At 43.6% G+C, this 25585-nt stretch overlaps 1 protein-coding gene across 1 annotated transcript in view; it reads left to right on the plus strand.

Annotated features, from left to right (window-relative positions):
- ADAMTS18 (ADAM metallopeptidase with thrombospondin type 1 motif 18) overlaps positions 1–25585 on the plus strand; it is a 117520-nt gene that overhangs the window by 50414 nt on the left and 41521 nt on the right. The window contains exons 4-11 of the mRNA XM_058674824.1: positions 340–533; positions 764–847; positions 2650–2809; positions 5168–5273; positions 8536–8673; positions 10663–10816; positions 18525–18620; positions 23256–23404. Of these exons, the coding sequence (XP_058530807.1) occupies positions 340–533; positions 764–847; positions 2650–2809; positions 5168–5273; positions 8536–8673; positions 10663–10816; positions 18525–18620; positions 23256–23404 (1081 nt within the window). The remainder of the gene's footprint in view (positions 1–339; positions 534–763; positions 848–2649; positions 2810–5167; positions 5274–8535; positions 8674–10662; positions 10817–18524; positions 18621–23255; positions 23405–25585) is intronic.

The following is a 25585-nucleotide window of genomic DNA, read 5'->3' on the forward strand; positions in this document are numbered from 1 at the left end:
AATGGCCAGAGGCAGGCCAGTGTGGATCAGGAGGGGTACAGATGCCCAAGGACTTGGGCCCTCAACCCCAGGCTATTTTCTTTGACTCTTCAAATAATTGTTTAGTTGCTGAATCAGTACATACATGCACTCAGGCAGCCACACAGCTATTGAATAAACTTCTCTGGACTGTGGACTAGGTGCCATGTGTAAGGGATGGACACATACCATCACGTAGGGACGGACTAGTGAACTGTTGGTTGTATAGCCTCTCCCTTGCTCTTGTTCAGATTTCTGTGTCTTATTGAGGCATTCTCTGCTAATTCCCTTTCCTTCCAAACGCTCTTGTGTTCTTTGTAGATGCTCCCAAGCCTCCCACAGAGGACAGCTATCTAAGGTTTGATGAATACGGGAGCTCAGGGCGACCGAGAAGATCAGCTGCAAAGTCACAGAAGGGCCTCAGTGTGGAAACGCTAGTGGTAGCAGACAAGAAGATGGTAGAGAAACATGGCAAAGGAAATGTCACCACGTACATTCTTACGGTCATGAACATGGTACGGGAGGTTGCCGTAAACCCTCGTGATTCTCCATAGAATCCCTTTGCATTGATGGAATAGCAGATGCTTCATTTTTTGGGGGGGAAGAGGGTGGATTGAATTTTGAAGAAACACCCTTCATATGTGCCTGTAATGAGCAAGATTGAAACCTACTTATTTGCAAATTCTCCACATTTGATTGCTGCCTCCCATGCAGCTTTAAAAATCACGTTTCGCGTCTCTAACAGGTTTCCAGTCTATTTAAAGATGGAACCATTGGAAGTGACATAAACATCGTGGTGGTCAGCCTCATTCTTCTGGAGCAAGAACCTGTAAGTGGCAAACTTCATCTGTTTCTTCATTCATGTATGTGGCCGTTTGTGATACATATTTAGCACACATTGTGTACCAATACATGGCTTAGTCATTCTAAATTCAACTTCGAAGTAATGCTGTCTGTATCCTCAAGGAAAAAAATAGGTTGACCATCTCTAATCCAACAATCCAAAAATCAAAATTTTCTTAGGCACCAATACAATACCACAAATGAAAAATTCCACAGCTGGACCCCATAAAGTGAACTCTAGTCAAAATGCGTGCATGAAAAACATGCTGTGTGAAATTACCTTCAGGGAGCAGAAGTTATAGATGGAGCATGAATCAATTTTGTATTTACACTAAGGTCCCCTCTGCAAGACAATCTTGTTAGGTGTATGTAAATATTCCAAAGATCAAGTGAATCCAAAATCCTCACAATTACTGGACCTAAGCATTGCAAATGAGCAATATGCAACCTGAACCTGAGCAAATTAATAGCATTGTGTAACCAAATAGTTGAAGTGCAACACCACAGAACAGTTGTTTATATGTAAACATGTTTATACACGTCGCATAGGCATGTGCAGATATAGCAATAGTAACACAAAATATTAAACATTTACAAACGAAAGTTCACAATGAAGGCTAATTTGGTCATAGATCTGAGAATTAGTTGGAGTTAGCAAGTTTGGTATGCTGAGTAATTGCAAATTACTAGAAGGATATCTAGAAGGATATTTTGGAAACAGACTAAACATGGGTCATCAGAAAACTCTTGTGCTGAATCTACAGTGTCTCTGGAGTCACGTTAGGAACTGCAGAGGAATAACAAGGGATACTTAACTGCTTGTGAATCCATCACAGTGAGGTGCAGGACGCAGAGGGGGGCAAGCTGGGTAACTAGAGCTTGACACTTGTTGCTTTGTAGTTTTTTGATCCTTAAACTTTTTTTTCTCAGGAAAGCATTGCCCATCAAAAAAGATTTGTTTTTAAGTATCCCAAGAATCTTCCTCCCTATCTGTGACCTCAGTATAAAGAATGTCAGATTCAGGAGTTCAAAGCAAGACAAAAGTGTATCTCCTTGCCCAGAGCTACAGAGATGAACAACTTGTCCAATTAATCTTGGAGTTTTAGAAAGAAAGAAAGGGTGTGTGTTGGTTGGGAATCAGTTCTGTCTTGAGCCCATTCACTCCTGTGTGCCATCCAGCATAGTGAGGCCAGCAGTACCCCAATTCACCAATGAAGATCTTTTTTAAAAACCCTTAACTTGATCCAAGTTAATTGTGTTTTGACTAAGCATGCGTTTTGAGAAGTGATTATCTTAATGATGTGTCCTTCCTTACCCTTTAGAGTCCCATAACTGTTGGTTCATCCATTCTGTAAAGTTTTTCATTATATTAATGGTGACCTTGGAGTTCTTAATTATTTGCTAAAATTTGTGACACAGAGGAAGAGACTGTGGTTACTGTCTTCATCATGCTCTATTGAAGGTAGACCATTAGCCTTAACTACCATTATTTTATTTCCATGTCCTAACCAATTTAAATGGATGATACTAGGTGAAATAAGCAAAGATATTCCCAACTGGTATCTGATTTTTTTCTTGTTCTGTTATCAGTCATAAACTATACTCCGGCAACTCTGTAGTTGTTTTCAATATTGTGAGCATTTACCTGAAATAGATAGTTTCCTAATTGTCTCAAGTGTTTGCCAACCTTTTTCCCAAGAAATGTGATGTTTGTTTGTGCAGTAGAATGGCTCAGCGTTCTCCTCTCTATCACCAGTTCACACACTGACTCGTGTGGGTCTCCCACAGGGAGGATTGACAATCAACCACCATGCGGACCAATCTCTGAATAGTTTCTGTCAGTGGCAGTCTGCCCTCATTGGGAAGAATGGCAAGAGGCATGATCATGCCATCTTACTCACAGGCTTGGATATTTGTTCATGGAAGAATGAGCCATGTGACACTTTAGGTATGGTATGGACAAACCTGTCAGGTAAACCTGCCGGATGAAAACCCGGCAGGGAAACTTTGTTGGGTACCTGGCATCCAAGTGATCTCTATGACTCTCTTCAGGTTGTAGAGGGCCACTGCTATTTTGTGAATATTGTTGAACTGTACTGAGTGTAGAATGGGGAACTCTTTGCTCTTTTAGTTGTTCATTCTTCATGGATGATCGTGAAGTGTGAGCTATTCCATTGTGGAATTAGCTGAGTGGTAGTTTTTCCCATTGCCGTCATGACCATGGAACTAGACAGCTGGAGCAGAACTGACTGGTCTCTGAGGTGCTGATCCATGCCACTGGTAGCAGCCGTTCCTGTACATCATTGCTTGACTGTGAAGGACTCAATGCTTGTGCATTTCTACAAAGCAGTGAAGTGCCAGCTATATTGGTTACATCTATCCTGTGTTTCCTGATGTATTTCATGCACGTGGTAGGTAGGTGACAGTTTTGCTGATGAGTTGGTAATTGTCTAAGTCAGACGTCAGCAAAATTGCCTCTAAAGGGCCAGAGAATAATTATGTTTGGCTTGACAGGCTGTAGGTCCTGGTAGAGCAACTCCATTCAGCTGTCTCAGTGCAATGACAGCCATAGATAACACATAGGCGTGCCAGCATGTCGTGTGCTAACAAAGCTTCATTCAGCAGAACCGGAAAGTACACGCCACAGTTGGCTGATGGTCAAGATCATTGGTAAAATGGAAAGGGGAGCCAGAGAACAGTTGAGGTGACAGACCTTCCTTTTCTTCCTAGAAGGAAAGCTTACACAAATATTATCTGTTGTGCTTTTGAAATTCTCTGGGATGTCTTGATTATATCTGGTAAAAGAAGTTGATGTTGCTAGGATCCCTTTAGTCAGTCTCCAGAAAGCACAACATTTTTTTTCCAATGATTTTTATTTGAATAAATACATTTATTTATTTGGAGGAAGGGAGAAACAGAGAGGGCTTCCATCTGCTGGTTCTCTCCCCGTATGACCACGACGTGCCAGTGACTTCTGATGACCCAGGGCCCTGCCGATGTTTTGGAAAGATTTTGTGAGGAGGAGGCAGTTTGTGTTTTTCTTTTTCAGAGACCAGTTGATAAGAGGAGGCTTGAAACAATAAACATTGTCACTGGAAACTTCTTCAACTACCCTGTAGCTCACTGACTTTTTTTTTAAAGAGGCATTTATTTATTTATTTGAAAGGCATGGTTACAGAGAGAGTGTGAGACATACCTTCCCTTGCTGGTTCACTCCCCAAATGGTTACAACAGCCATGGCTGAGCCTGGCGAAAAGCAGGAGCCTAGAAATTCATCCAGGTCTCTTACGTGGGTGACAGGGGCTCAGGCACTTGGGTCATCCTCTGTTTCCCCCGGTGCATTAGCAGGGAGTTGGGTTAACAGTGGAGCAGATGGTGCCTGAACTGGGCCTCATGGATTGCTGGCCTTGCAGGTGGTGATTCAGCTTGCTGCTCCCCAACACTGGCCCTTGTCACTTGCTTTCAGCACTGTGTCCTAATGTAAGGAGTGTGGGCTTTGACTTCAGATGTTCAGTTCTTGATCACTGAGTCTAGGATCTGAGTGTGAGATTTTGAACCAGTTCATTCATCTGTATGAGCCTCAGCTTTCCTCTTCTTTCACCATGGAAATTGACAGGGTGCAATCCAGTCCCCAGCTTTTATTCAATAATGAATGAGTAGAGGTCCTTGTTCTGATTGTTGGGACCCAGAAGTTGAAAGAAAGATTTCCACTTACTCTATGTGGCTCAAGGTTGAATGAAGGGCTGGCTGAGATGATTTTATAAGTGCTTCTAAAAGGAGATTGCTTTGGGCAGTGGACAGAATTGAACAGATGTAATCACAGTACAGTGAACAGGGGAGGGCTAGCTTTCATGTGCGTGCATCATGGAGACATTTCTGTAGTTTGTGCTGTCAGAGTATAGACTCTGTTGGGTTGCAGTTCCATGGTTAAACATGTTACACCAGCTTCACTGTCATTGCATTGGCTGCTCTATCCCGAGTAGTGAACTTAGACAAAACATGCAAATTTTTTATCACCTGTTACTCTATGTGGAAAATGGAAATTACTTCTCATTATTGACCTCACCGGGTTTCCAGGAAGGCCAATGGATTGCAGTATCTAAAACAAAATTATATGCAGTGAGGCACATTCCTCATTCCTCAGAGCAGGGAACTATTTGAGATTGCCAGTGGTATTGGCCTGCAAAATCCTACAGGTATTAATCCCCTAAACTCAAACTGTATGAGCATTTCAGGGAAATAAGAAATGATCATGTGCCTGTGTGTACCCTCTTGGGATTAACATCTGGACCTGATCTTTCACTAGGGTTTGCCCCCATCAGCGGAATGTGCAGTAAGTACCGAAGCTGTACCATCAATGAGGACACAGGACTTGGCCTGGCCTTCACCATTGCTCATGAGTCGGGGCACAAGTGAGTGGCTTGTTGATTCACCCCTGTGCATGAAGACTGGTCTGGTGATGCATTGCATTCTTTTAGTGACTATTGCTGTGCTGAGTAGGGGAAAAAAAATAGGATGCATATTGTGCAAAACAGAGAAAGATGCCCGATTACAGGAAGGACTCAATAAAGGCCAATTAGTGTTGTTGTCACTCGCTTTAAACAATAGCATTTAACAGTCACAGGAATCACATTTTGTGTACTAATAGATTGCAAGTTACTTAACTGATCATCTCATTTTTATACATTTTTTTCTTTCATGTTGTGTTGCAGTGAAGGCGTTGATAGCTACTTTTTTTTAATACTAAAGGAATAACCACAGAGGCATAACTTCCAAGAGTGCAGTGGCCTACCAGGATTTAGAATAATTTTGGATGCGTGCACTGAACGTTTCTTAGTTCGTGACACTGCATGTACTAAATATGCTTTTAGTCTGTGCCAGTCAGTCTCCATTTTGTGGGAGTAAAATTTGAAATAGAGAAAAGAATCCTGAGAGTGATGAGACAGATTGATTTGATGTGGTGTGTAATCTGATCTGAAGAGTTCTCAAGCACTGTAAGGGATAGCAACTGCCCTTAAACATGCTGCTTTGCTCAACAGCCAATACAAAGAGCAGATATGCCCGTGTAGGAATCAGCACATGTGTCACACAAAGGTGGGGTTTTTATCCAAGATGCAACTTGTACACATTATTGGAGCTTCCAAATTATGTCTTATCTCTTCGGAACTGAATTTATTAGCTTTAGGAAACTTGAATCTTGGCCATTGCTGTTGTGTAGCGTTTTCTCAGTATCTCTCTCTCTCTCTCTCTCTCTCTCTCTCTCTCTCTCTCTCTCTCACATGCACACACACACACACACACACACATAACTGCTTCCTTAGTGGAGTGTAAAAGGCAATTTTGTGCTGCGAATACAGGTACAAGAGTGCCTATTAGGCACAAGACTCCTTTGTATACACCAGGAAATTGATAGGTTTGCATGTCAAACATGGGTCTGAGTGTGTTTCAGCAGCAGGCAGTTCAGATGAGTGGGGCTCACTTTACAAAACACTGGCTGGGGAACACTGTAATCATTCTTATTCACTAATGTGATCCTGGAGCAAACTCTTTTCTGTTTGAGATAGGAAAGAATGAAAGTATATTCTTCAAGTAGGCCTGGGGAGAGTGAGAAAGCCGTAAGGAGGAAGACACGTATAAAATGAAGCAGATACTCGAGGTCTAGATAAGTTTGGGAACAGACTTCCTGGGACGGCGATATGACTTTTGGCATCTGCTAAAGAAAGTGTGTGTTACCTTCCACAATGCTGTTAAATAAGAATAAACTAGAAAGGTAACATATTTGCGTTCCCCTAATTCATTTCAAACTTGGTGTCCTCATGCTCATAAAATGCCAGCGAATTGTCTTTCCTGAAGATATTTTCAGGATAATAAACACCTAATTGTGAGTGGTCTCAACCTGCAAAACACCCAGAGCACTCACTGACAGCCTCATAGCATATTGCCAGCCAGCTGTTTCTCACTTGGTAAAAGAGCTAGCAGGATAGAAGTTGATTAGGGTATGGGCATCCATCCCAATAAAATCCTATCTGTAGAGGCTGAATTTTGGCACAAGCAAATTAAGTTACCGATTGTAATGCCAGTCTCCTATATCAGCGCACCTGTTTGAAACCTTTCTCTTCCTGTCCAGCTTCCTGTTAATGTGCTTGGGAAAGTAGCAGATGGTGGTAGAATTACTTGAGTCTCTGCCATCCACAGAGGGAGTTTCTGGTTCCTGGCTTTGGCCTAGTACAGCCCTGTATGTTTGGAGTACTTGGTGAACAAAACAGTGGCTAGAAGATCTCTCTCACTGCTTGTCCTCACTCTGTTGCTTTGCCTTTTATACATGAATCTTTTTAAGAAATCCTGTTGATAGTTATAACATTCACTTTGTGGAGACTACCTTCAAAGATAGCTTATCAGAAGACCATGTTGATTTCCATGGGAATCATACCTGCCTTATAAAGATCTCTTAAGGGATACAACTTATTCTTAATTGTGATCCTTAAAGTTGCAAATAAATGATAAAGTTCATGCCGGCATCCTATCCTCTGCGTCCCTAAAGAATTACAAAATACTTTTTTTGCAACTGCATCTTTTGTAGTTTTTTTTAAAGTTGATAAAGTAACTTACTGCCCTATCCCTTATTAACGTGAATAAAACATTGAGCCAGCCATGCAAGTATCAGATAGTATGTCTTAATGTCACATGTATTTTACCTGTAAGGAGAATTGGGAATAATTTAGGTATGAGGTGTACACTTTCTAGGAAAGAGAACACCTAAAGTTCTTCAATAACTGAAGAAAATTCTGCAATGAACTGGGACAAATTAAAGCTTTCTTATATATGATATATTTGGAGCAAGTTTTTCCCATGCTACTAATACCTGGCTTCAACATCATTTAAGTTTTTATTGATTTATTTTATTTATTTGAGAAGCAGGGAGACAAAAGACAGAATGAGAGAGCTTCCCTTTGCGCTTCACCCAGAGACCCCTGTAGCCAGTGCACTCAGTCTGGCTGTCACTTAGTGCAGCTCCAAATGCTTGAGTAATCACCCGTTGCCTCCTGGAGTTTGTGTTAGCAGGAAGCTGGAATTGGGGGACAGCCTGGAACTTGAGGCCAGACACCTGATATGAGACATCAACACCCAAGCAGTGACTTAAGTGCTAGGCCAAATGCCCATCTCTCAAGCTTTTCTTATTCTTTCTGCGAAGGCTGTTTCATGATTATAAGGGAGTTTATGATCAGTGTGTGATTTGGGCTGATAAATTGATCACCATTAGAGAAAAGTTTTTACATTGCATTAACCAGATGAGTGCGTAGTTCATCCCCGATATAGAACTAGCTTCTCTTGCCTCCTCCACACGGTGAACTTCTCCTGTTTGAAATAAGATGGTTTGATTGTCCCATCATTCTTGGCTTAGAGAGTTTGACCACACTTTTCTAGCTCACGCTGGTGGTGGGAGCACTGTTCTTTGATCAGTGCATACCATGCTAAAGCCCTTAACATTCTTTGCAGTTTCGGAGGGGGGCATGAATTTTACAACAGTTCATAATAATTTATTTGTGTCTTTATAACAGTTTTAAGCATTCTCTCACTGGATATCAATGATTCTCAATGTGTCTTTTTTTTCTCCCTCTGGTTATAATTTGGAAAATGGGTTCACAGAATGCTCTTTGCATCTTTCTGCTTCAGCTTTGGCATGGTTCATGATGGAGAAGGCAACCCCTGCAGGAAGGCTGAAGGCAACATCATGTCTCCTACACTGACGGGAAACAATGGCGTGTTTTCCTGGTCTTCGTGTAGCCGGCAGTATCTCAAGAAATTCCTTAGGTAATGCACTATCACCCGAGGGGCGTCCCCTGCTTTGGCAATAGCTGCAGGGACCATGCTCTAAAGTCAGCATGACAAATGCCCAGTGGTAATGCGTCTAAGTGTGTTTCAGCAGCAGGGAGTTCAGGTCCTCTGACTTGGTGATGGGCAGTCAGACTGACCTAGTCTGATGATGCCAGTGGTGTTGAAAATAGATTGAAGGTGGGCTGTTAGGGTAAATGCTGTCCATTGGACTCTCAGAGCAGTCCTGTTACCCTTCCTATTTGAGAACTGAGTCTTTATGATTTAAAGCCAGTGTGGTGGGTGGAAGGCATACACCTAGGTCTACTCAGACCAAGGTCTGCCCTCGTATGTCTGTCTTCTGTGACTTCCCAGAGAGGCTAGAAGAGGTGTGTCGTTTTATTATGACTGCTTTCATCTGGTGAGTTTGTCAGAGAAGTGTTGAAATGAATAGATGATGGTTTTGATGACTACATTATTTTCTTTTGTGACCATTTTGTCTGAAATAGCATCAAAGACATCCAAGAAGAGTAACTCCTGGGCTATGTAAATGAAAGTATGAGTTTGTAGCACGATTTGATGCATAATAACCAGTGAGCTTAAAGTAAAATTACATCTAGTGTACCATAAGGCATATGTGTCTTGTTAATTGCTCTTGTTTGATAAGAGTATTTAAATCTCTCTGTGACCAAATGTTAGCGTCTTTTCTTTGCAATTGATATTTCTTTGGGATGGATGCTTTTTTTAAACTTGTGTCACTGAGACATGATTTGCGCTATGTTCCCAGAATTTGTAAGACTCAGAAGCAATTGAGTAGAAGTGTAAGGGTTTCTCCTCAAATAATACCCAAAAGGCAGTAAAGGAGTCAGAAAATGTTTTGTGACGAGTCAAGTTTGCCATATGTTTTTACCATATATGAGTCAATTCTGAATTGCTTTTCAAATTCATGATTCAGGACCTAGATGTTCTAACTCATTTGAGAATGAAATCAACAAATATGACAAATCAGTACCCATTGATTTCAACAGAATTTCCATCATTAGTATGTTGCAATTACATATTTTGGATAATAATGATGATGGTAACAATAGCAGCTGCTAGCATTGGTTATTGGGCTGTGTGAAGCTTGTTACATGTTCTTGCTTGTATAATAACCCTTCCAGACACATAAGAGATAAGTTGGCATTCATTAGAGCCCATATATTTGACCCCAAATGACGCTTGACCACATTACTTCTTAACCTCTGAGTAATGCCCCGGATCAATCATTTAAGTAAATGGAGCTGAGACTCAAAGATGTACCAGATACAAAAGAGGTCTTCAAAACATTTCATGAAAATAATTGATATTTTGAGGAGCTAGGTTAAAAGAGTATAGGCCAGAATACATTTATTTTTTTAATTACATACGTGTATGGAAGTGGCCTCACACCTCAGAGGTGTGCCTCATGTCCCAGGATGGCCCATTTGACAGTTCTTGCATCCGTCTATGTGTGCTTATAAAGCTTATTGAAGGTGAGTTGCATCATCTGCCACTCCCACCCCCCCAACCTCTGTGAAAGCTGCAGTGTGATTTAAAACCCACTGAGGGCAGGCGCTGTGTGCATCAGCTTGGTTTTTCTACTGTCACTGTTTAGCCTTATGGGCCGCAGAATGGGCACTCAGCTCAGATGTGTTGCATGTCGTTGGACAAGTCTGTCGAGGGGAATTTCCAAGCGTGTTTGCATTTCCCCTCTCTTGTCAGATCTCATGCCAAAGAAATCGGCTAGAACTTGGAGCTCACTGTAGAAGTCCCCTAGGCCGTGTGCATTAGGCCCTCCTGAACAAGGCTTGTGCCTGTTCTGAAATCAACATCCGTTCTAACTTGAAACACATGCCTGATTCTTTAACCATATTGCCTGTTTCCATGAATGAATTCAAAAGCATAGGGTTATAGATGGACAGATCCCAGATCCCCACGGTAGTGAGTAACACTGTGCTATCCCTACAGCACACCTCAGGCTGGGTGCCTCGTGGATGAGCCCAAGCAAATAGGACAGTATAAATATCCGGACAAACTCCCGGGACAGATTTATGATGCCGACACACAGTGCAAGTGGCAGTTTGGAGCCAAAGCCAAGTTGTGCAGTCTCGGGTTTGTGAAGGTATGTTTGCTTGTGACTTCAAACTTACATTAACATTCTGCAGCGTGTCTGTGTACCTAACAAGTATAAACATTTGCTTTGCGAAAGCCAAGGGTTAGAGTCTGGGTTATCTCCACAATGGCAGTTGTTTGGAAAGATAAGTGAGTGGCAATTTCACTGTCGGTGAATTACACAGGCACATCCCCTATAGACCATGCCTGGTTTAAATACTTGGATCACTGGACTGGATCCTTGGCAGAAAATTCCTCTTCCTGAGATGAGGACTTAATCCCTCGTAGTAAATCCAGAAACAGTAGCTTTTGCCTACGGGGCTTCTCTGCTTCTCTTCTCACATCCGCGTTCCGCTCTAATGCAGCACATTGGAAATGAGAGCCAGGGCCACCCCAAAGTGAAGTCAAATGGCTTACCGTATAGGCCAGACGTTGCTGGCAGCTGACTGCAGTATAAATAAGTAAAAAAAATTCATAAGCTCTATCTTGAGTATTTTTAATTCAATTTCCAGACTAAAAATTGTGGGGAAAAAAATGGGGCAATGCCAAAGCACAGAATGTAGAAATGAGAAAAACTCTTGTTCTGCTTGGTCAAGTCCTGTGTCACCAGCTGTGTTACAGTCTCAACGTCACTAGAATAAGAATCTGTTTTCAAAGATTTCTTTTCATTCAAAGGCAGGTTTGCAGAGAGAGTGCTGTCATCCTCTGGGTCATTCTCCAAATGGCCACAGTGGCAAGAGCTGAGCCAACCTGAAGCTGTGAGCCAGGAAGTTCTTCTGGGTCTTCCACCTAGGTGCAGGGGCCCATGGGCTTGAGCCATCCTCTGCTGCTTTGCTAGGACATAGGCACGGAGATTGACTGGAAGTGGAGCAGCTGGGGGAAGAAACAGATCTCATGGGATGCCAGCACTGTAGGAGGGTGATTAGCATGCTATGCCACTGCACTGGTGTCTAGAATCACTCTTCAATGGGGTTGTTTCAGAATCCAAAAAGAAAGAAGTTCTAGGCTCATTCATGCAGGGAAAGCATGGAGATTTCTAGCTCCTGTCTGAATCTTCTAGGTATGTTTTCCCCATAATTCCTCTTCTGTCTCTTTCTCAGCTCATCTTACTCACCACCAACACTACCGTCATGACCATCAGTAGCAGCAGTCCTGAGCTGCAGCCCCTGCTGCCGTTACTACCCGTGAGGTCATGGCTCACATCCACCGTCCCATCCTCCAGCCTGCCCAGCCCATGCCCAACCTGTGCCTGCAGCCACCACGCTCCTCCTCCGCCCACCTCTCCCACCCCAGCCCCACAGCACTCTTCCCTGCATCTCTCAGCCCCGCCCCCACACACCGCCATGTCTTCAGCTGTCAGGTGAGCGTCTGCTCCACGTCAGGCGCTTCACCTCATTCATCCTTCACAAGAACCTCTGAGGAAAGACACCCCTGACGTTGGCGCTAGAGCTCAACCAAGGAGTTCAACTTTCCCAAAGCCACAGGGCTTTTCAATAAGTGGTGGAATAGAAACAAGGCAAGTTCCCCCAAGTTGATGTTGAGTTCCTTCCTGTCTGCTGGTCACTTTGCCACTAACGGCTGCTTTCATTATCTATGTTTTATAGTTTTTACGTAGTTCTTTTTATAAATCAACTCACTTTCAAAATAAAAATCCAGGCCTAAGGAATAAGACCCAACAAGTCATAGGTTTGCTTTGGAGTTGCTTGCTTGTTTTTAATACAGCTAAATGCATAGTTATTATAAAAGTTTATATAAAAATCATTTAGACCTTTCTTCTGGCATGTTCTTCCCAGCGTTTGGGCCACGTTTTGGCAAATGCTGGTGTATCCTGCGTGGAAGGCTTAAAAAAACGTACAGCTATTTGCATTTGCCTGTGAAGTGGATGCTACTGGTAGATCTAAGCAGCCATTCGCTTTGGTGAAAACATTTCTGTCCTAGCTCTGAAACTTACTTATTTTATTCCAAAGGAATCATTAGTATACTTATTTATCAAGTATTATGCACCTTACAGCAGATTTACAGCAGGTAATGAGCCTGATTTTACTGGAGAAAATCAAAGCAATTTTTTAATATTTATTTTTATTGGCAAGTTAGACTTACAGAGAAGTAGAGACAAAAACGAAGATCTTCCATCTTCTGGTTCACTTCCTAAGTGACCACAACAGCTGTTGCTGAGCTGATCCGAAGCCAGGAATCTCTACAGGGTCTCCCGCATGGGTACAGGGTCTTAAGGCTTTGGACCATCTTTTTTTTTTTAAGGTTCATTTATTTTTACTGGAAAGGCAGATGTACAGATAGGAAGATCCTCCATAGGTTTATTCACTCCCCAAGCAGCTACAACAGCTGGAGCTGCGCCAATCTGAAGCCAGGAGCCCGGTGCTTCTTCCAGGATTCCCATGTGGATGCAGGTCCCAAGACTTTGGGCTGTCCTCGACTGCTTTCCTGGGCCACAAGCAGGGAGCTGGATGGGAAGTGGGGCCACTGGGATTAGAACCAGCATCCATATGGGATCCTAGGTTGTGCAAGGCAAGGACTTTAGCTGCTAAGCCATGCCACCAGGCCCTTTGGGCCATCTTCTACTGTTTTCCCAGACCACAAGCAGGGAGCTGGATGGGAAGTGGAGCAACCGGAATATATACCAGTGCCCACAGGGATTCCCAGCACATGCAAGGCGAGGACATTGGCTACTAGGCTAAAAGACATTTTGAATTTGTATGACAATTCTTAAGCACTTTTTCTTTCCCCTTTTCATACTTTCTTCTTACTCATTAATGTCAGGTCTGGCATTGATAAGTTGCCTTATATTTTGTCTAAGAATGCCTGGATCTTTCCTTCATGTCTGAGCTATAGCTTTTCTAGGGGTAGTATTCTTCGATAGAAATTGATTTCTTTACTATGAACACAAGTCTCATCCCATTTCCTCCTGGTTTTGTCTGAGAAGTCTGAGATCAAGAAAACTGGAACTTCTTTTATTGTCACTTGTTTTCCCCTTGCAGCTTCGAGAATCTTCTTTCTTTGCAATTGAAGATCTTGACTGTCTTGGTGTAGAGTTGGATGACTTGACTCTGGTGACCTCTCCTCGCTTTTTTGTATTGGATATTTTTTCATTCTTTAGCTCTGGAAAGCGTTTTGGTTACTATGTTTTTGAATATACTTTCTACTTCTCTGATGTTCTCAAGTTACTTTTGAGCATCATTTATTAAGTTATTTGTTCTTTTATGCTGTCTCATGATTCTAGTAAGCTTTATTCATTCAACCTGATTTTAAAATTTTTCCTTCAACTGTATATTTTCAAATAATCTTCACGCTCTCTTTTCCTTGGTTCTGTTTGATCTTTGTTATCTGTGCCTTGATTCACATCTTTAACTTCATATTAGCTTTTAACTTGAACAGTTGACTTAACGTTTAAAAATTTTTAATTTCCATGTCACATCTGTTCATTACATTATTCTGCTGTCGTCTCCTGAAGTTTATTAATTTTCCTTAAGAGATCTCTCTTAAATTCTTCACCTGAATGTTTGCCAATGTCAGATCCTAGGTGGTTGGTTGCTAGCATCTCATTTTGTTCGTTAGATGAGGTCATTGTCCATGACACTTGCGGACATATGTCATCATGAGTGTATTGAAAGATTAAGCATCATCTTCCAGTTGTAATCTAATTTCAGTGCGGCTTTCCTTCCACAAATTGAGTGATGGGCTTTTTTTCTCTGAGCCTGTGGACGTTTCTGCCACTTCAGCACTAGGTGGCACCCCAACTTGAGGCTTTCAGGAAATCTACCTTAATGATGCCTGAGCTGGGTTTGTCCAAAACTACAACTGGTGTAGCATCCACAATGAAATGGGAAGGTGTCAGAAAAGGGCTAATCCATCCCTCTGAGCCTGGGGAAGGCCCTAGCCCAGGCCCATTCCCACAAAACTAGTCCACAGCCAGAGCCCCCAGCCTACCCAGACCAGTAACGGTCAGGGCCAGATCTCTACTGCTATGCTCAGTCTGCTACTGAGATGGACTCACAGCTCAGGGCTTCTGCACCTGTTGGCAAATGTTGCTGCCTGGAATGTCAGATGAGGCCACAAAACTTCTTTGACACAAGAACAAGTCCAGAGGGACCAGTGGTTTAAGGGGATAATCAAGTTCTTCTGTGATGGGCTTTACCAGTCCAGTACTGCATCCAAAGTTTGGGGAAAAGTCTATAAAGTTAATCCTTTGGCTGCCTGGATGCCCGAAGCTGAATTGCACCTGGGTTTTCACAGACACCACACCTTACCTAATTTCAAGGGTGCCACCAACAGGTACACCTGGGGTCAGTGGTGCTACCCACCAAAGTCAAGTCCATTTCACCAAGTCATGGATGGTCCACCTGCCGACTCTGGCTTGGTCACAGAGGATTTTATCGGGTGCTGAATTTGACAGTTGCAGCCTAGCTCTAAATGCCAAGGCAAGATGCTAAATTTTCTTTCCTGCCATACTGCACAGGATTGGAAGAAACCTCCTTGCTTGCTGTCTGCTGGAGGTTGGGGGAAGGGTAACAGAAGTGGTGCCTTAGCAGCCTGTCATTGGAGGGTCCAGCATCTCCGTCACTAGGCACAGGACATGGCCGAACACTGTGGGGAACCTGCTGAGCTCTAGTTTATAGCAGGGCTAGTGTTGGGTTTCAAGTCTGTGGTCTGGGCTTAATCCATTTTTGCTCTCCTAGGAGCAAGATGAAGAGTCTCTCTCCATGCTGGACTGTTGGGAACTGGGGAGTGGAGGGGTTTAGGTAACTTTTTAATGTATCTTTACTTCTTCTGATACTAAAACCAGGCACTGTGGCTTCTCCTCTGGTCCCTGTAGTAGCTCTTGTGAAGGTAGGTGACTTGGCGCGTGTGTAATGATGTCAGCTGGTATCTGCGCAGGCAGATCTCACTTGGCTGCCATGAGGCTGAAGCTCCTGCTGTGTCAAGTTTGAGATACCTTTGAGAGCATGATCCTCAAAAGCTGTTGATTTGCATGTTCAGTTCATCAGATTTTACCAGAAGCACATACCTCCTGTGGAATGCAGCCTGGGTACCAGGAAAGAAGAGAGGACAGTGGTCAGACGCTTGTGTCAATGTTGCCTTGTTCAGAAAATCATAATCCAGGCAACTTGAGACTTTGGGCTCTCTGGGGCGATTTCGTTTTCCCCTTAAATTATGACTTAAGTCCAGGTAACTGTAGATAAGCAAAAAGTGGTTGAACATGTTGGAAGACAGAGGGAAGCAGAAGGAAAGAATGTTCACACTGCCATTTCTGTTGACTTTGAAAGGCAGCCTTCTTGGAGGGCCTTCGTGGTCGCCACAGCATGTAGCTGGCCGTCATTGCATTTGACTTGTACACTTGGCCACAGTAGAAATAACACGTCCATGCAGCCTGTCTTGCTTCACTCTGGTATTGCTGTGTTCTTGTGTTACGTTTCCCTGCTCCTTTCCAGCTGCCCCTTCTCCCTCAGCCCTGTGGCTGGGCCTTGCCTATGGCACCTGGGCCCTTGGTTTTGGTCTGCCCTTAGGCCATTTCAGGGGCCACCCAATGAAATTTGGGTATGGGTGTTGACTTTCCCCTTACCATGAGAAGGGAGGCAGTTTAGTTTTGAAAGCCTTTCAGAGTATGCTTTTGTTTCAACCACTGTCTCCCATTCCACTGGTTTGACCTCGGCTGCTGCATGTTAATCAGATCCCCTCAGACTGCTGGGCAGGGAAATGTGTGAAGACTAGGAGCTTGATTCAGTGTGTGGGGAGGCTGCCTCATGCTTTCCTGTGACTGTGGATTGAAGAAAAGTGTCAGGATATATGAGAGGGTCTTCCACAAGTTCATGGGTAATATGTGCTGTGAAAGAATGATGCATGGATTTCAAAAATCTTTGTGCTAGCATAAATTACCTCATCATTCCACTTTTCCATAAACTTTTGGAACTCTCCTTAGAGCTGTTTTTCACTGTGAGATCTCTTGAGATGGGAATGTGGTATGTTTGCCCACGTCTAGTGCATTGCTGGTGTTGCTTGTGTTGCTAAGCAGTGTTTTGAACATTCTTCCATAAACTACATGGCCAGACTCCCCACATGTATCTCTGGTTTCCCTGTTTTATTTTTGCAATCCTGTGCAAAGCCCCCCCCCCTTTTTTTAATTCCTGTGCTCTTGTTGATGAAATATTTCCAAGCACTATCTTGCCATGTTTTCTAGTTGTGAAATCTGTCTTGAGTGGAGAGTTTGGGGAGCTGGATAATTGGTTAATTGAATTTTCAGGGCCAAAACAAGTAACGACAAAAACCATTTTGTTTTATTTTTATCAATGATTTCTTCAAACTTTGTGTGCTCACCTTGCTACCTTTACAAAGAATATAGTGAACAAAGTGGGACCTTATGAGTGTTTAAGGACTATTGTGAGTGACCTAACTTTGAATGGACAGGATTCTGGTTTGGTTCTTTCCTTCAGAGAGAGGGAACTGAGGCTGGGATGGTGGAGACCTTGGATAATGATTGATGTCAGCTCCAGGTCCAGAGAAAGGTTGAGAACCTGGATTGTGGAGTCAGGCCAGTCTGAGTTCTGTCTCTGTCACTTGCCTGCTTTGTGACAATATTGACTTCAAGCATTTTGGAAGCTTGCTCAGTTTCCTCAACTAAAAGTTTCAATGAGGAAGAAGTTTCTACCTTCTCGAATGGTAGTATTGGTAGTCAACGTTTCCATGACTTTGGTGTGATTTTGAAAAGCACACATTTAGCATATGATTGTTCTGGAGGTAGACATTTGAAATGTTAAGGTGTCAGCGGAGTCCTGTCCCTCATTTTCTCACTTTTCTGGCTTCCAGAATCCCACTGCCTTCCTGGGCGCGTGCCTGCTTTGTTCATATTCAAAGCGAGGAACATCCACTCGTATTCTCTTTGGTTCTCTCATGTCCCTCTCTTGCCCATTTGAAGATCTTTGTGAGTCCACTGGGTCTCCCTGTGGGCATGACTGTCTATCCATCCCAAGATCGGTTACTAGCCATCTCAGTCCCACCTTGAACCTGCAGTCTCCTTTGCTCATTTCTGGGAGGAGGATGTGGGTGTCTTTGGGGACAGGGGTGTGGGGAGAGGCATTATTCTGTGTACTACAGTCTAGCATGGGGAATACTTCATAGGTCTGGGATGAGAACTGTTGTTGAAATGTCTTCAATTGCAGTAAAGAAAGAGACAATAACAGTGATGGCATCAGTACCTGTATTTTATGTACTAATCCTTTGGTGTGAGTTACCTCTGTGATCCCTGAGAACAACTTGGAAGAAGCCGGAACTATTTTTTTTCCCACTGGTTTACAGGGTAGGAAACTGCTGAGAGGGATTCAGTAACATGTCTACGTGGCATGCAACTGGGAAGTACAGACATTCTGTATTCCAGTTTGGGCCTATTTGACAATACTAATTATGAATTACCATTGTCATTACTCACTAGATGTCTTAGTTTAGAATGATTGTTCTGTAAATGAACTGTCATTGCCTCGTGGTCATCATTAAATTCACATGAGTGTTCAAGAACGACAGAAATGACCTGCATGTCAGTTTCACTGGAGTGTGTTATCTTGCTACTACCACCCAACTGCACTTAGTCTCTGCTTTCCAACTAATTTGTCTGAACCCAGCCACCCCAAAACATAATACTGTATGCATGAGCTTTAGACATTTTAGTTTTATTGTGTAATTACCCTCACTAGCCCCTCTTTTCCTTTCAGGACATCTGCAAATCACTCTGGTGCCATCGAGTGGGCCACAGGTGTGAGACCAAGTTTATGCCTGCAGCAGAAGGGACTGTTTGTGGCTCGAGTATGGTAAACTGCCTACTTGTTAGTTTTTAGTTCCAGATATTTGATAAGAACCCCAAATAATTCAAGTGTGTCAGCAGAATGAACTACTTTGGTTGCTTATGTATTCGGCCCCTCTTTAACCACCATTGTTTTGCAGTAATGATAAAACTGAATGCCAAAACGATCCAGTTCTTTTGTTTGCTTGCTGAATTTTTTTAAACTAATGCCTTAGGTTAAAATAGGTCTGTTTCAGTGGGCTAGTAACTTTTATTACATACCATTGGCCCTTTAAACTTGATGGAGTAGCTGAAACTGTCAGGGAGCAGGTGTATTTGTTAGTGGTAAATAAATGTCTACCACCCTCCACTACCCAAAGACCAAGATATCTGTCCTTCTCCTTCCCACACAGGGTCTGTCATTAAGCTTGTAGCATGTTTGATAAGTTTCTGTCCCTCATAGTGACTTTGTATTGTAGCCTAAGAGATGTGTCTGTCTGGCTTGTATCATAAGGTTGTTTCGCCAGTGAGCACCCTCAGCCCTGGAACCGTGCCACTGAGGAAGATTGTAAGAGAGCGAGTCTAGGTTTTGTGGGAGGAACCCTCTCAGATGGTGATCTTCTTCTCTTTCGCTTTCCCAGTAGAAGACCAGTAAGCAACCTAGATTTGGGGAGTTCATTTGAAAATCTGTTCTGGAGGCACTCTGATGAGGAGAGGATGAGCAGTTATAGCTTTAGGGATCCTGATTCCTGGCTCTCTCAAACCTGCCTAGGGGAATTGACCATTTAGAGTGAATTCCATTCCATAGCCACTGATTGGCCAGAAACCAGGAACAGGAAACTCTGGGGAAATAGAGTGAATGCAACTGAGCCCTATTCCTGAACAGTTCCCAAACAGAAACCCAAACAGGAGCAGCAACTGGAACTCTTTCAGCACCTGCTGGTGAGGCCCAGATGGGTGAGGCATGAACCTCACTTGGGCTGAGGTGTACCCTGCGAGTTGACTGCAGACAGTGGGCGCCCAAAGTGTATATTGCAGCCCCTCCCTAGGACAAGAAAAAGGAGCCACTTTCAGCGAGAGGCCATCAGAGAACAGGACAGGCAAAGCTCAGACGAGCCAACTGAAGGGCTGCTCCCCCACAGCCACATACTGCCAATGCTTGGCTCTGTTACTCAGTGTCTCTTGAATATGCTCCAAGGTTTTGGCTTCCTTTGAAAGAAAGCTCCCTGCCCTGAAAAAAGTTCAAATTTGAAGACTAATGTGCACTTTTCAGTTGATCTTAGAAAATCCCCAAAAGGAATATAATTGTTTTGTCATTTTATTTCAGAATAATTTTGAATTTATAAAGCAAAGATAGTGAGGCAGGACACAGAGTTCTAATGTGTCCCTCCTCCCAGCTGCCCTATTCATGTGCAGGTAGTGTTGTAGCTATGGCTACTCGACTGAACACCTGCCTCTACGGACATTGCTCAAGTCACTGATTTTTTGAAGCCTCGAACTTTAGAACTTTCAGCATGAGGATCAAATTTAAATTTTGAAATCGACAAAGAAACAGAAAAAAATATGCTGTATCCAATCGGAGTGCTATAATTTGGAGGATCTGCAGAAAGTTGGAGGAATGTACATTTTATGCAAAACTACACAAGGATTTTAATGGGGTCTTTTAATTTTGTTCTTGCACCAACACAAAATGCATCTTCTCATTCCATTTTGCAGAGGCTTTTTGAAGTCCCTTCATAGATGAGGACGTGTGTAGCGTAGGTATGACTCCGCGAGGAAGTTTCTATATTAGACGTCAGTAAATGCAGCCAGCAGTTAGAAGGCAAGCGCTCTCATAGCTCTCCCTGTTACTTTAGAATCCCAGGCTATAGTTACATGCTTGCGAAGAGCCCTTCAATCCATGAGTGTACTGAGCTGATTGCATATTGATAAATTAGTTTATTCCGGCTGCCTTCTCTCTCTGTCCTTCTGACAGGAAGTGTAGTTAGCTGTCTGTTAGACTGCCGACTCCTTGAGGCTTAGACCCGTGGTTTACTCTTGCTTGTTGCTGGAGGGTCTGGCACAGGCTAGCAGCAGCCTTTTTGTTTTGTTTATTTCTTTGGAACCAAAACCCCAGGTGTGTCCATGTCCTTCCTTCTCCAGTCCCCTATCCTTTGTAGTAGGACTATTTAGTAAACATGAGAGAATGTGAAAACCATGTACTTTCTATCTAGAGATGTGTGTATAAGGAAAGAGGTTTGTGTGCTGTTAAAAGGTTTGAGAAGTCTCTTAAAATTTGATAAGATACTGTGCATATAAAAAAAATTGCAAGGATTTAAAAAAATTCACCAAAAAAAAAAAAAAGGGGGGGGGGGCGGGGGAAGAGACAAAGTCTTCTGCTGGTTCATTCCCTGAGACTAAAGTTCAGTGGTGCTGGGCTGGGCTGGGGCCAACGCCAGAAGCTGAGAAGCTAAGTCAGGTCTCCCAGATGTGCCGTGGGCACCCAGTTAGCAGAGGAACCACGCCTCTCCAAGTGTGCATGAGAAGGAGCTGGGGTCAGGGCCTGATACCCCAATACAGCCTGCAGGGCTCAGCTGGCCTTTGGAGAACTAGGCTAAAGACCCATACCATAATTTAATCTTTTAATTCCATTTGCCATGAACTTTGCAAAATCCCTTCATGTTGGCTCAAATCATAGCCTTTCAAGCTGAAATCAGAAAGATGTGTGTATAGATGTGTGGATAAAAGTATACATGTGTGTGTAGCTTATGTTAGTATCTTATGTGTAAAATGAGATGTGTAGAAATGCCCGCATGCATTTGTAATCATTCCCATTTTTCCCTTTTTAAATTTTTTAAAAAGATAATTTATATAATTCATTTGAAATTCAGAGAGACAGATAACTCCCTTCTGCTGTGTCACTCCTCAGGCCCACAGTGGCTGGGCCTGCACCAGACCAAAGCTGGGAGCCAGAAACTCCTTGCAGACCACGCTCATGGTTGGTGTGGACCCAGCTCTGTCATTCATGCCCTCTGCCTCCTGGAGTGCCCGCCAGCAAGAGGCTGGAATGAGAAGCAAAGCAGGGCTTAGATGCTCCCGTATGGAACGTGGCTGCTTCATCTGTGTACCAAATGCCTGTGCTTATTGAACCGCATATAACTTGTGTTGAAAAAACAGAAAAATACGTTGTCAGGAGCCTGGCCCAATATTAGGATGAACCCTGAAATAACAGCAAGTTAAATCGATTGGATGAGTGAGGGAGATCTTAAAAACATAAAACACCCAGATTTCTGTGGCTCCTGTATTTGTCTAAGAAGCACAATGTCGTCTAGCTAGGCTCTCTGACTTGTGAGTTACACTTGGCCTCTATGACTGTTGTACTTTGTGTATCTGTGGAATTCTGAGCAAGTTACAATCACTTTGGTTAATGGCTCTCATTTAGCAGAATTTTCACTTCCTAAATATGCTTTGCATGCACCAGAGGAGACTGTATATGTAAAGTTCTCCCTGCCATATTTGGCCGGGGGAAGCGACTTCATCAGCCGCAGGTGTTGCTGCTGCTCGGTGCTGGCTGCTCTCAGCTCCTGAGCTCTGTCCAGTAGAGTCTCCTTACGACAGATGCATGCTTAGGACAGACAAATCCTCAGATGACCGGAGGCGTTCGTCTGCGCAAGCTCTCAACAATGTTCCGTGATTTCAGGCAAACTCCAAAATGACAATTAGTCCAGGGAAAACAAAAATTAAAAACAGAAGGTTTAATCAGCACATGGCAAGAATTTGAAGAAAGGAAGCAATATGTTAACCTAGACAAAGTGTGTTAGCAACCAAGCCACGCAGTAAACAGCTGCGCAGCCAAGTGGATCACTGGGGGAAAAGTGAAGGTGTGAAAATCAGACAGCCTCTCTGAAATGCCGAAACCAAAGTCCCAGTCCTCTGCAAAGCCTGGCAAGGTCCAGGCAGGCCTGGGATCCGAGGCCGAGGCTCTTGGGCAAGTGTGCAGTAACGCTAAGTCCTGCAGAACTTGCTCAGAGTTAAAACACCACACAGGGAGAGCCCAGAGGGGGGGTGCCCAGAGGGGGCAGCCCAGAGGGGGGAGCCCAGAGGGGAGAGCCCCAAGCAGGCAGAGGACCAGGGAAGCCTGGAATGGAAAGGTTAGCACATAAACCAGCTCTCACCCTCACTAGCCAAGTTCATGGGCAAATGAAGGACTCAGCTCAGCTGTTAGAGAATCCTGTGTAGGGACATTTTCTATATTGAGAAAGAGAAAGGACTTTATCTGAAGAGCAGAGTTTGTGCTGCCTGGAAGCTATTCCGAAACCTAAGAAATGCCCTGTCCTGAGGATGAGAGAGCCACAAAAACCACAATGTGGGAATAATTGTGTGTGTGCTTTTAGCAGAGACAGTCATCCAAATGACAAATCCTTTAGGTGATGTCTTAAAGCACTCAGTGGCGGGGGAGGCTCCCTGGGCTGCCTGCACCCAGCCTGTTGGTGAGCGGTGACACCTCGGTCCCCATGGCTCATGCAGTCAGCATGGAATGACACCGCAGGGGAAGGGATCCGTCGGCCGTCACAGCTTTGCTTTCTGCACCAGACCTGCTTCTCCTGTTCTCGGGCAGGTGTGTGCAGCCCCTGTACTTTCCCAGGTGGTCGCTAACATCCTGTGTCCCACGTTGTTTTCACAGTGGTGTCGGCAAGGCCAGTGTGTGAAGTTTGGGGAGCTTGGACCACGTCCCGTGCATGGCCAGTGGTCATCTTGGTCGAAGTGGTCAGAATGTTCCCGGACGTGCGGCGGCGGAGTCAGATTTCAGGAAAGACACTGCAATAACCCCAAGTAAGACCCCAAGGGAATACCCGGGCTGTCTACACCTTTGCCCTTCAGGTTGGAATACCCTGTTTTTAGTGTGATTTTAGCAATCTATCAGTGGTTCACTGGCCACATGTCAAGGCCACATATACTGAGTAGTATGTGGTGGGAAAACAAATTAAAAAGCAGAATTGTACGAAGGGACTTTTAAAGACTCACAGAAAATTGAGAAGTTTGAGGTTGTTTTGACGCAAAAAAAAAAGGTTTGTTTTCAGTTCACTGAAACTATACAATATGAAAAACCTTTGTACGGATTTCAAATGCTTTTACACTGAAACAACTCAGTTTTAGTTCCATTTTTCAATGAATCTTTGGAAGCACCTTCATAGGGGTGCGTATGATGAGCACAGAGAACAGTAATGGCCTGAACGACTTTTCTCATCTAGACTAGGGCCACACGGTCATAAGCTAATGCACCTGCACTCTTACAGGAGCATGCTCAGTGCGAGGGGAATGTCCTTTCGAACTGGAGAATTGCAGAATGGTGGCTGACAGCAGGAACATACATCAGCCCGTGCTACTGGATTTACCTTTTTTTAAGAGAAACCAGAAAAAAAGAGTGTTGCATATGAAAAAAACTCACAATGCTTAAAACATTGATGACAAATCCAGTTTCTTTAGAAATCAGTGTTTTAAAACTGCCACTTGGAAAGCTAATGAGATCTCTTTGGATTGAAGTCAGCCATGGTTACCGGTGGGCACCTCAGGTCTAGTCCCACCAGAGGTGCCTTAGTGTATCACGGGCTCCATGGCGATGAAGCAGCTGCTTTCATAGGCTCTGTCTCCCACCTGAAACACGGGGCACGATGTGGTTCCTCCTTGGCTTGGCTTTGTTCGAGTCACCATGTGGCTTTGCTGAAATCATCTGACATTTGAACTTGGTTGTAAGCATAAAGTTGTGTGGACTTGACAACACAATGTGGATGGTGGCACAGCACGGAGTTGAAGAATCCCTGTGGTGCTGCCACGTGGCGTGTGAGAAGCTGCTCCCTCCTCCCAGACACCTCCTCTTCACAGTGAGGAAAATGGTGGCCCCTACGGTCAGCTGAGTTCATTGTTGTGAAGTGCTTTTAGCAAGTGCCTGTTAAATAAATGAATGAAACTGGACTAGAAGGACATTTTTCCAGACTTGGTCAGAGGCAATAATCTAAGCTCAAAGAAAACACTGGGTTTCTTGAAAATCTAAGGAGGCTTTGGAGATCCTTTGTCCAGAAATTCCTTGGATGCTGTTTGGACTGTCTCAGTGTGCTCTGGGCTGCCTCAGCTTTGGTGGGTTTACCATTATGAGTCCTGGATGGTGGGGTTTTGTCCAATAGGTGAGCGTTGTGTGGCTGCCTCCCAGGTTTTTCTGTCCCCACCAGGTGCCAGTGGGAAGAAATGGATGGAATGAGAGAGAAGTTTCTGAAGCATTCACAGTTTACACCACTTCATTAAAAGTACCCTCCTGCTGTGGCCTGGGTCTTAGAGAGAGTTGTTAGAATCCTTGTTTGGCTTTATATTTTGGAAGTGTAATTGACAGATCTGGTTTTCATACATCACAGCCTTTTACAATCCCAATATTGTCCCAAGAAGGAGAAGATGACCTAATTGAATAGCTCTGCTGTTAAAGTACACCAATGATGCCCCTGAGGTTTGAACGAAAACCACCCTCCCCTCGGTGGGATTGAGAAGTCTCATTCGAGTAGAGCATGGTTCATGGAAATAGCCTATATTCATGTTAGAGATGTGGAAGGAAAGAATTAATCAGTAAAATATTTCTACTCCATGCGGCTTTATCATTTTAAACAAGATTAAAGATAACAGGGATTCTGTTAGCTTAACTCTGCATTAAGTCACCGTAAAAAGAGTGGATGATAGCCTCTCTCCAGACAAGTGAATGAATTGTTCTCATTTCTTTTTTTTTTTTGGAAAAAGATGTTTATTTTCAAATCTTAGTCATAGGAACTAGAAAATGTATGAAAAGATTTCGCTTGGTTGTGGTAAGGCTCACTTCTCTCCCTGACTCAAGCCACTGGTTTCCTTCTTGCTTCAGTGTCCAGTCTACACCACTGAGCTGCACCATGGTGCTTTCTGCTCTGAGAGGCAGGTACAATGATGCTGTTCCCAGAACACACTTTGTTTCAGAAAAACAAAGCAAACCATGATCCC

The sequence above is a fragment of the Ochotona princeps genome, chromosome 16 (assembly GCF_030435755.1).
Source record: "Ochotona princeps isolate mOchPri1 chromosome 16, mOchPri1.hap1, whole genome shotgun sequence".
NCBI classification, from domain to species: domain Eukaryota; kingdom Metazoa; phylum Chordata; class Mammalia; order Lagomorpha; family Ochotonidae; genus Ochotona; species Ochotona princeps.